The sequence below is a fragment of the Austrofundulus limnaeus genome, unplaced genomic scaffold, assembly GCF_001266775.1.
Source record: "Austrofundulus limnaeus strain Quisiro unplaced genomic scaffold, Austrofundulus_limnaeus-1.0 Scaffold139, whole genome shotgun sequence".
Taxonomy (NCBI): Eukaryota; Metazoa; Chordata; class Actinopteri; order Cyprinodontiformes; family Rivulidae; genus Austrofundulus; species Austrofundulus limnaeus.
This window is the reverse complement of record NW_013952541.1, coordinates 210,844-222,880: the sequence shown is the minus strand read 5'-3', so window position 1 is coordinate 222,880 and position 12,037 is coordinate 210,844. Positions and strand designations below refer to the sequence as shown.

The 12,037-nt window shown below is 39.7% G+C and overlaps 1 protein-coding gene across 1 annotated transcript in view; it reads left to right on the top strand.

Moving 5' to 3' along the window:
* The window catches only part of LOC106522895 (contactin-associated protein-like 4), a gene marked incomplete in the record, with an annotated part of 103,624 nt that overhangs the window by 16,641 nt on the left and 74,946 nt on the right, over positions 1–12,037 (top strand). Inside the window, 1 exon segment of the mRNA XM_014016126.1 lies at positions 9,393–9,501. Coding sequence (XP_013871580.1) covers positions 9,393–9,501 — 109 coding nt within the window.

Genomic DNA, 12,037 nt, shown 5'->3' with positions numbered 1-12,037 from the left:
GTAACAAGGAACAGGTGGATTGATGGTAACAAGGAACAGGTGGATTGATGGTAACAAGGAACAGGTGGATTGATGGTAATAGGGAACAGGTGGATTGATGGTAATAGGGAACAGGTGGATTGATGGTAACAAGGAACATGTGGTTTGACGGTTTGATGGTAATAGGGAACAGGTGGATTGATGGTAACAAGGAACAGGTGGTTTGATGGTTTGATGGTAACAGGGAACAGGTGGATTGATGGTAACAAGGAACAGGTGGTTTGATGGTAATAGGGAACAGGTGGATTGATGGTAACAGGGAACAGGTGGTTTGACGGTTTGATGGTTACAGGGAACAGGTGAATTGATGGTAACAGGGAACAGGTGAAGGTGTGTGTGGCAGAACAGTGGAGCAGAAACAAACTAAAATTACTGAGAGAATAAACTGGAGGCACAAAGTAAACATCACAAAGAACACAACCACAAAAAACTTCCAAATACTCCAGATCCTGACAAAACTGATTTAAATCTCAGCTTCCTGGCTCCATGTCTGACTGCAGTGACTGATGTCTGTGCAGCTCTGCAGAGGCTGCTCTGTAGGTGGTGCAGTGGGTGCCATATGCTGGTCTGAAGTCTGATCAGATTCTCTTATCCTGTTCTATTAATTGCATGTCAAAGCTATGCTAATTAAACTATGATAGGGGCACTCCTGCCATGTCCTTACCTTCAGGGTATTAGTTAGCTCTCTACACCGCTCTGAATTTCAATTAATCAATTAACAAGTCGGGCCACAGGCAGCTCGGAGCAGACACTGACTCCTGCTGAATTATTCAGCACTTTTAATCAGCTTGTTCTATCTTTCCAGGACGGAACATAAAACTCAGTGTGTAAAGCAAAACGACAGTTTTAGCTGTAAATCCAGCAAATCTTGTATTTAGTGAGGAGTCTTTTGTTTAGTCAGGTGAAGAAAATTATTGCTGGATATCGGTCTTTTTTTTTTTTAACCTAAATTAGATTTTATAGTAAGGAATCTAATCAATTACTTTAGATTAGCAATGCAAAAACAAAACGCAGAATTTAAGACTAAATATTTGTTTTTGTAGTTTTTTCAGAAATTAAAGTTTAAATGCTCATTTTGTTTAAAACACATCAAGTTTTTATCAAATATCAAGTATTTCTTTAGTGCTCAGAGTATCTGCCGGGAATGACTCTCAGCTACAACCACACCAAAAATGAGCTGAACTTCACAAAGGTGTACACATTTTTATGTTTGCTAAAATCATTTAGCAATGTCCATTCTGTGTTTCATGAGATATTTTGCTTACAGACCAACAGGTTTGACTTAAAATTAATGTTAAAGTTGAAATCAATAATCTGCACACGCCAAAAATTGAGGATGAATTTCAGCTACTACCACACCAGATTTTAGAGTTGTATCTATAAAATTGCACGAGTTGGAACCATTTTCTAAAGCTTTGCTATGGCGGCCATCTTTGCGTTGACTCCAAAAGTTAACCAGTTGTAGACACATACCCAATAAATATGTTTTTAGAGTTTCTTTAAAATCCATCCAGTGGTTCATGAGATATTTTGCTGATAGACGAGCATTTTCTGTTTGCGTGATGGAGTTTGCTTCAGTTAAACATGTTACAACACTGAACTTGTCCTTTTTATTTTTATAATTTACATCACTTTTTTTGCCTTTGTAACAATTTGTTTCATGCTACGAGGTTCATGCATCAAACCAATTAAAAAATGAGAAGGATTAATTTTTTATAGGTTTTTAGTTATATTTACGAGCCTTTTTCCTCTCTGCTCATGCAGCATTGTAATTTATTGCTGTTATTTTTAAATCCAGGTTAGTTTTTCTGTGAAGATGAACATCCTGTATGCTCAGGCCGCTCAGCCTCTTTGGGTCAAATGTAGGTAGAACCAGAGCACATTAGTAAAAACGAGCCTTGACGTTTTTTCGCTCCAGGATGATTGTTAGCGCTCCTGAACTGAAAAAAACAACCACCGCTGGAGCCTCGTTATCCTCCCGCTCATCGCCACGTGCTCTGAATGAACAAGTGAGCCGGCTCGTCTGAAGGTGCAGACTCTGAACTCGGGGCTTTGTGAGGGAGCGGAACCTTTGGCTCGTCTCTGTTTCTGGGCTTGATGGATGGAGCTCGTCGGTATTCAGGGTCCGGCTCTTTTTAAAATTCAGTAAAACTGTAAAGAATGCACATGAATGAGCGGTCCCCCGCCCCGTCTCCTCAGGTGTTAGTGCGCTCATCATGTCAGCTGTGATGAATTGTGCTGGACCGAGCCAAGGCTTCTGCACTCTGCAGATTGAGGGTAAAAAAAAGTCTTTTGATACTTTTTACTGCTGTCAGAATTACAGTTTATTCCCCCTGAATGGTGAAAGGAACTCCGCGGGAGGGCGGATCAGTTGTAAGAGACCTTTTTATTTTTAAATCCTCTTCAGGGAGCAGCAGATCCAACATTTATGTGACGAGAGGAGATTTTCCTGAGATGAGCAGCTCTGTGTCAGCATGATCATGGTCTCTTCTTGTCAGTGGAGTTCTGCGCTTCGCTGAAACTTTTCTCCTTTTGTTATTGACCCAAAGGTAAAAAGGTACTGACGCTATAAAAAAGTATTGATTCCCTTAACGTCACAGTATTTTATGGGTTTCATATGAAAGACCAATAGCCAGTGGTGGGCAGCTCTAATCTAAAATTTAGCTCCGCAACTTCTAAAGCGCTTATGTCATAAAAAAAAACTAATGGAAGCTAATTTTAAAGCACAAATTCTATTTCACACTTACTAACTGGCAACAATTCATGTACAATATATGTACAACACTGCCAACTAGTGGTGTATGAACCCATACAGCGTAATCCTACAACTGCCGATTGCTGGGGATGTGATTTCTTGAAACAAAACTTTGGCTCCTGATGTAAAAATTAAAAAGTTGTTGAGTATTGCTAGTTCGTCTGATTCTTGTTCGGCTGATTCTTTAAAAAGTTGTTGAGGATTGCAAGTTCGGCTGCTTCTTTGTCTTTATTTTGTTTGCTGTAGATTTTTCATTAAAGACACATCAATAAAGTAATTTTAAAACTGTTTATTGGAAAACTGAAGCGATGCATTATGGGTACATGACAGATTTGATTTATGACGGAAAACGAAAGCACGGAGTACAGGAAACTATCTTCCCTTCAAAATAAGAGCTTGGACTTTAAAGTTTTTCATGTAGTTGCTCCAGTTGACCACTAGATGTCTGTCTAACCCCGTTGGCCGATTGCTTCGACCAATTACGTCAAGTATTGAGCTCCAGCTTTTAAACTTTGTTTTTAAAAAGGAGCTCCGATTGTAAAGTAAAATAAATCAATACATACAAAATTTTAGTATGGATTACAAATGTTAACTGTTTTTGTTGGGAAAGGGAGTTCTAAACATTGCCTTCCTCCTACGTAAGCAGACACAAAGCATTGTGGGAAATGAGAACCTTGACCGAAAGCAACACTGAGCAAGGATGTATACGTTTCCAATGAGTGTATTTATCTGGGAGGGGTGCTGTTGGATAGATCACGTGTGTTGTGATTCTATGACAGCCATACCTTCTGCTGTTCAAGATAATATGACTGGTAGATAATTAGTTATTACCAATACTGCATTTTAATTCTAGAAAGTGCAAATCCGCTTATGAATTATAAAAATTGGTAAGACCGCAATAGCACAAATGATATATTTAGGTCCGCAATTAGCAGATTTGTGCTTTAGCGGATTAGTGCCCACCAGTGGGTTGGATCATTAATGTTCTGAGACCGATCCAGTACAGCTGGATTTACGCTGAAGTTAATTTACACACAGGTTGTTTTTCTGAAGGGGTGCCGACCACCGAGCCACAGCAGCTCTGTTTACCAATAAGACTTCTGAATTTTAGTTTGAGGTGTCAGAGTAAAAAATGCAATGTCCACCTTTTGACTTGATTTATCAGATGAAACCCCAGTAAAAAGCTTTAAAGCTTGTGTTCTAACATGTTAAAAAGTAAAAGTTCGAGGGGTATGAAGATGTTTTGAAGGCGCTATATTAGGCTACGTTCACACTGCAGACAAATCCGACTCAAATCCGATTTTTTTGACCTATCTGACTCATATCCGATTTTTTTATGACAGTCTGAACGAGACAAATCCGATTTTTTCAAATCCGACCCAGGCCGTTTCAGTATGTGGTTTTAAATCGGATACATATCTGATGTTTTCAAAGTGACTGCAGTGTGAACGCTCATGTCTCATTCATCTGACTTTTTCATCAGGAGGAGGGGGTGAAGGACCGATAAGACACTAACCTCAAGTCTCGCTGTTTAAATCTGCAGCTCCGTGTGTTTACAGCTCCAAAACACAAGTCCAGTTGCTTCATCTTTTTACTTTTCATTTTCCACTTAGATAGTATGATAATAATGATGTCCAGCCTGAGTCCCGGAGAGTATCGATCCTAAAGTTAGCTACTCGGTCGATACTTTTTTCCAGCTCGTAGTTTCATTCAAAAAAAAAATAAACTTCACTGGAGCATCCCGGTCAGAGGCAGGTTCAGATATAAACACTGAACTAAAGAAGCAGGTCAGATAATTATTTAATCGGCTCTGATTAAACAACAACTTCCGATTCGATGTGTAATATGTAGCATCCATGCTAGCTCTGTAAACAAACAAGCCGGCTGATGAGACGTCACGTCATTTACTGCGCATGCGTGTCACATCAGTGCTGTGTAGCGTTCACACAGGGGTCTGATGCAGGTCACATTTAAAATGTAATGTGAACGTTCACACAAAAAGATCTGATTTTTTCAAAAAATCGGAACTGAGCATTAAGACCTGCAGTGTGAACGTAGCCTTAGATTAAAAAACGTTATTCTACAACACAGTATTTTTATGGTCCAGTGTTATTTWTTTTATTTTTCATCTTGAAATATCTTTTCTTCTCAATATCAGGTAGTTTGGTGTCCTTTCAGTGGTTTAACTGTGAAAATATATAATTCTACCTTCCTTTTAGTGGTCAAAGTTRCTCGTTTCTGAGAAAGTTCTATAAACATTCAAGAAGCTTTCAATTCCGCACCGTGTTGAGGTTCGTCGGCTGCAGAGGTCAGTGGCTCGTCAACATTTAGCTCCATTTTCCCCTCCYGTGTTTGTGCTCGGCGCTGTCAGGGACGTCGGCGCTTAAATGCCAAAGCTCTGGAGAGGAAAGCCCACTCTGTGTTTTTAACTCCGCTGCCCTCTCGTTGAATGCTGCCTCGGCGAGGCGGCGCTCTCGTCGTGCATTATCTCTTCAGGGATTACAGCCCTCCGCGCTGGAGAGCCGTCCCTCTTATTTCACCTCTTCAGACGACTGTAATTCACCTGCTTTTTACGCCGAGAGCTCCTCACCACCCACAGTCGCCGGAGTGGGTCGGGTCAAGCCTGCAGGGATGAATAAAACCATGTAAAGGAGCTGCAGAGACAAAGAGACTGATTGTTAAGTAACCAAATGGCCTTTTAAAACAGAGGAGTTTAATGTGTGTAGGCCTTAAAAACTGTATTTTTTAAAGTTTCACTCTGGGGGGAAATTAAATCCGATTTTGGTGATAAAATGACATTTATATAATGTTTAAGGTCCTAAAGAGAGAACAGAATGAAACAAATAAGACAAACATATCAGCTTCTGAACATTTTCTTGCATTGTTATGTACTTTTATTGCTTGAAACGTTGTGTAAAGACAAACTAAAATGCCTGTTTATAAAAATTTTTAAAGCTCTACCGTGAAATGATGCTCTTTCTGCTTGATGGTTTTCAGTTTACAGCCCATAATTTAACTGTTTTATGTCATTTTACTGCTGATGACAGATTTTACACTAAACAGCTGACAGATTAATGAGTTTATGTGCTCACAAGAGTGATTTTAAGCCTTATGAAGGAATCTTTACGTGATTACATTAAGCTTTTTTTTTGTTTCAACCATGTATCCACACAGAAATGGCATTTTTAGAGCTAAATAAGGATTGTTTCGTTAAAAGAAGACATTTCAGGACGATGCATAAGTCCGTATTTCTCCCAAGTCCCATCAAATTGAAAAACCACTCATGAGCTGTGCCATTTGAGCCGTTTGTGAAAGAATAGTTTAAAAAAAGCAGAGACTTTAAAGTGACTGTGACATCATTTTTGTAATAAATATAAATGCATTTTTGGAAAGATAACATTTATAATATATTGCAAAAGAAATCCCACTCCACTGAGATGAACAGTTGTTGAGATATTCTTATGTGAAGTAACAGGAAGTGATGTCAAAGGGGAATGTCTGCTTGTGAGAGCATTGCCACAATGGCTGACGAGGTGACGACACAGAATGTAGAGAAGAATCTGATGTTTCTGTAGGTTATTTTGAGTCTCTTATCAGAGCGGTGAAGAAGAGTCGGAGTTCAAATAAAAACGTTTTAATAAACATAGATCAGAGTTTTATTTTTTTAATAATCCCCTTTTTATGTCACTTCCTGTTTCACGTTGGCTGAGCCAAGCTCAAAAGAAAATCTACCAGTTATGGGACTAAACAAGTATAATTTGCTATGACAAGTTTCTTTTATATATACACTCACCGGCCACTTTATTAGGTACACCACACTAGTAACGGGTTGGACCCCCTTTTGCCTTCAGAACTGCCTCAGTTCTTTGTGGCATAGATTCAACAAGGTGCTGGAAGCATTCCTCAGAGATTTTGGTCCATATTGACATGATGGCATCACACAGTTGCCGCAGATTTGTCGGCTGCACATCCATGATGCGAATCTCCCGTTCCACCACATCCCAAAGATGCTCTATTGGATTGAGATCTGGTGACTGTGGAGGCCATTTGAGTACAGTGAACTCATTGTCATGTTCAAGAAACCAGTCTGAGATGATTCCAGCTTTATGACATGGCGCATTATCCTGCTGAAAGTAGCCATCAGATGTTGGGTACATTGTGGTCATAAAGGGATGGACATGGTCAGCAACAATACTCAGGTAGGCTGTGGCGTTGCAATGATGCTCAATTGGTACCAAGGGGCCCAAAGAGTGCCAAGAAAAGATTCCCCACACCATGACACCACCACCACCAGCCTGAACCGTTGATACAAGGCAGGATGGATCCATGCTTTCATGTTGTTGATGCCAAATTCTGACCCTACCATCCGAATGTCGCAGCAGAAATCGAGACTCATCAGACCAGGCAACGTTTTTCCAATCTTCTCTTGTCCAATTTCGATGAGCTTGTGCAAATTGTAGCCTCAGTTTCCTGTTCTTAGCTGAAAGGAGTGGCACCCGGTGTGGTCTTCTGCTGCTGAAGCCCATCTGCCTCAAAGTTCGACGTACTGTGCGTTCAGAGATGCTCTTCTGCCTACCTCGGTTGTAACGGGTGGTTATTTGAGTCACTGTTGCCTTTCTATCAGCTCGAACCAGTCTGCCCATTCTCCTCTGACCTCTGGCATCAACAAGGCATTTCCGCCCACAGGACTGCCGCTCACTGGATGTTTTTTCTTTTTCGGACCATTCTCTGTAAACCCTAGAGATGGTTGTGCGTGAAAATCCCAGTAGATCAGCAGTTTCTGAAATACTCAGACCAGCCCTTCTGGCACCAACAACCATGCCACGTTCAAAGGCACTCAAATCACCTTTCTTCCCCATACTGATGCTCGGTTTGAACTGCAGGAGATTGTCTTGACCATGTCTACATGCCTAAATGCACTGAGTTGCCGCCATGTGATTGGCTGATTAGAAATTAAGTGTTAACGAGCAGTTGGACAGGTGTACCTAATAAAGTGGCCGGTGAGTGTATATATACTGTATAAAGATGTTTTCTTTGACTTTTTGCATTTGAAGGATAGACATGTCACAGGCAGTTTAAACAGTAACACAATCAGAGACAAACTGTTCCTCATTTCTCCGTTTCTGCCTCAGTTTCTTCTGTTGTCATAAAGAGACCAGACTCGTTTATTCTCCCAACATATTTTTAATGTCTTTAAAGAAATATACAATAAATAATGTAAAAAAAACATAAAGTTGTCACGAAGTCGTAAAGCTGCGTCGTTGCACAACAAAAACACGAGATTTCTCTGCAGACGGAAAGGAAGCGGTGTTGTTGGAATGAAGTGTTCTCTGGAGCTGCTGACACAGAAATCAAAGCCTTTCTGTCGGAGTTGTGAGGCTGAATCAAACTGCAGCATGAATCACAGAAATTGGCTCTTGTCTCCGTGGTGGAGAACAACATCTATTAGCAGACACATTAAACACAGGCAGCGCTGGTTTGGCTCGGCTTCGAACGGGAGAAAAAAACTGAATATTATTATGATATTTTGTGTGTTTGTATGATTTAACGCACCGTGCTGCTGAGTGGTTTTCAACGTGTGGGTTGTACTGGTTTAATTGTGAACTCTTTCTCTACAACCAAATGTGTTTTATTCTTTTTTTTTTCCAAGTTTGAAATCAACCCATGATTTTACTAATTTTCTTCAAATATCTGGCATATTTTCTTTTTAATGTGGCCCAGCCGAAGTGCAACAGGAAGTGACATCAAAGGGGAACTTGATAAGAGTTTTTTTTTTGTTTGTTCAAACAATTTTATTTGAACTCTTGACTCCATCTCTAAAAATAATCTAAAGAAACATCAGATTCTTCTCTGCAGTCTGTGTTGTTGCTTATTAATGCTCTTACATTCAGAGATTCCCCTTTGACATCACTTCCTGTTTGTCTCAGGGGAGTAAAATTGTTCTCTCTCTCCAAATTTGCATTTATGTTTACAAAAATTTGTAGTCACAGGTGCTTTAAGTCTGAGACGTCACAATAGTGTGTGTAGTGTAGTTGGGTGCAACAATATTCTCAGGGTCTGAGGTGGACCCCAGACCTTTAATAAATTTGTAGAATGACCAGATTTCCTCAGATAACCCTGACTCATCATTTTATTAGATTTTACACAGTTCATTCATCTAATGAGATGTTTTTACTGCAGAACGATTCGTTTCCACCCACAGAACTTTAGTATTTTGTGTTCCGACCTCACAGAAGTGGTTTCTGTTGACGCTGATGGTATCACTGTATATTTAAATGCTCCACCGTGTTTCTCTGGTCAGGCAAAGGTGATAATTTAGAAGGCAGCTCAGCCTCTGCTGTTTTTATCAATTCAACGTGTTTTTTTTCCCACTCAGGCTAAGAGATAGAGACTGATTCATCTCCAGCTGTGTTAGATTGTGATATCCTCAGTGGTGTTTCTGCTGTTGATCTCTTCTCTGTGAAACTCTCTGTTTGCTTTTTGTTCCTGCATTTTCATTTGCTGACGTGAACTTTATTTTGACATTYATGCTCCATTTTTTAAGACCTTGTAGAAGAGTTAAGCTTTAACCCTGTGTGTGTTTTGTTTTGTCTGACAGAGGTGTGTGACGGCCCGCTGCTGACCAGCCTGCTGCCCTCGTCCTTCAGCAGCTCCTCTCAGCTGTCCAGCAGCCATGCGCCGGGCTTCGCCAAACTCAACCGACGAGAYGGTGAGGAAGAGTGAACGTTGATCTTAAACTGTCTTTCTTTGTTTTATCAATGCAACTTTTTTTTTTACTTTAGAAAGATAAACGACTCTGAACCAAACAATAAATCTGTCAGGTTCCTAACACCCCCCCCCCCCTCAAAATACTTGAAACAATGAAAAAGAGGATGTTTGTGCTTTCTCATGACCGCTGCACGTGCGTGTTGTTTTGTGAACTATTTATTTTTCAGTGATTTTTTTTGTCAACTGTAACACAGAAACGGCTGCACCGATCAACATGAAATTTGGCAGGAATGTAAATGAGTCTGACCTACACTGGGCCAACCAACGGTTTTACGATAGACCCCATATTTGAGGAGGGGGCTCTAACTAAAAAAGGGGATGTCTGGACATAAAAGAATGCTTATAGCTCAAAGATTAATCAATATAGGAGCTTTTTTGTTTTGTTGTTTAGCTCTGATAAAGGGATATCCATCAGGCCTATCAATGACCCCCCCTCCCCTCCCCCAAACAATAAATCGGTTCTGGTGAGTTCTGGTGCATTGGTGCTTTGCATATGTGCAAGGGTCATATATGCTACTGCTATGTGGTGTCTAGTTAAAAAGAATTTTCCTGTTATTTTGCATTGCATAAAATGCAGGTTTCCTCCTGCTTTTTTAGTGTTAGCCAGGGGCGGTTCTAGGGGCGGGGCCACAGKGGCATTAGCCCCATCCGAAATCTGATTGTCCCCCTGAAGTGCCCMTGTCCTTTCACTCATCTGTCATTGCCCAAGAACAATGATGGTGGCTGCAGTTCTACTTCCACCCACTAGTAGCGCCAGTGAGTCAAATAGGAAAGTCCAACATGAAGTAAGCTTACAGAAGTCTTTTTCAATTTGAACAATACTGCAGGGAAAATTTTTTTACTGACAACAATGGCTGGATTTTCTCACATGTGTGTTTGAGTGTTTTTTATTTATGTACAGTAAAAAAAATCATGTAAAATTGATAAGGAGAATTTACTGTGCAAGCTTGATTAAACCTTACAAAAACTGGGGATTTGTGTGCAAGGATGTCGAACAAATACTTGGCCCCTCTATAAATATTGTGCCCCTTGATGGCCCCTTACACTAAAAAATCCTAGATCCACCACTGGTGTTAGCTGTTAAAGAGAAGCAGCTAGCTTTAGCACTTGAGAGTCACAGGGTGTTATTAACATTGAATAATCAGATTGTAACATTTTAAAAGGAGTTCAGGATCACGTTTGCATCATTCTGCTGTAAAAATAAAATACAAAAATCCCTTCTCAGTTGCTTTAGTGGCCCTTCCACCAAATTTTATCTTATATTTAAAAAATTACTACAAAAAACAACCTGTAAACTTGTTAGAACATAATTCCTTTATTAGGTTTATGTACACTGTTTTACCTGCAGCTCCACAGATTGAGCCGACGTACAAAGAAAACATTTAAATTGTTTTAATTAAAACAGCAGAGTTAATCTCTTTGGGTGGAAACGTGAAGAAGAGCAGGTTGCTGCTGTTTGTCWTCTTCATCTTCACTTCTGCTGCTCAGAAGACAAACAGGAAGTGGAATTTTGCTTTTTGTCCTGTCCTTTCACAAACTCAAACATTTTTTTTTTACTTATTTGGAGTACTGTGTTGATCTAAGAGCAAACACTGGGTAAAAACTGGATTTTACTCTAAGTAAACATGTTAAACCGCTCATTTCAGGAAGCGTTTTGCATTAGTTCACTCAATATTTGAATACTGGCGCTCAGAGCTGAAACATCACTAATCCAAGCCTCTAAATGCTCTTAGATAAACAAAGGATCAGAATAAAACTGGAGAAACGAGACAAAACAAGAACAAGTCGACTTTCTTCTTCCTCTCTGCTGTTGCTGATTTTTTACTTTTTATTTTTCCACCGGAGGCTCGAATCAGGAGGAAAGCTGTGAATAGAGATTGTTCAGCCAGCTGGAAGTCCTGTGCTGGAAGCTGATGTGAGGCTTTGACAAAATGGAGATTTTGGAACTGCTGCTTTATCTCCACATCAAAGCCCAGAATCAGCTGGGAGGGCGAGGCCAGTTTAATCTGGATCTGAATGATTTTTTGCCACCTGGGAAAGCAAAAAAGAAGCCGAGCATGAAGAAAATTCAGCAGCATCTGCTATCTTTGTTTGTTCACATGTGAACCACCAAGCTCTGGAAAAAAGAAAAGAAAAGAAAAGTTGTTTAAAAAGATGTTTGACCTGTTCTTGAAACACAAGCAGACGTGTAGTTTGACAGAGACGATGAGGAATAGATTTTAGTTTTTTGAATCGATTTCAGGAATGTCTTGTTTCTAAAACACAACCACGAGTTAAAATGAACAATTTTTATTGTTTATTATTGTTTGTCTGTGTCTTTCAGAAACTAATCACTAAATAAAAGTTTAAAATGAAATATTAAAAAATTTCACTAAACATATTTTTCATTATTTGGCTCACTTTTGAAGTGTTAAATTTTTTATCCTAACATTTTATTGTTATTTAGCTCACTGTTCTTACATTTAGCTAATTTTT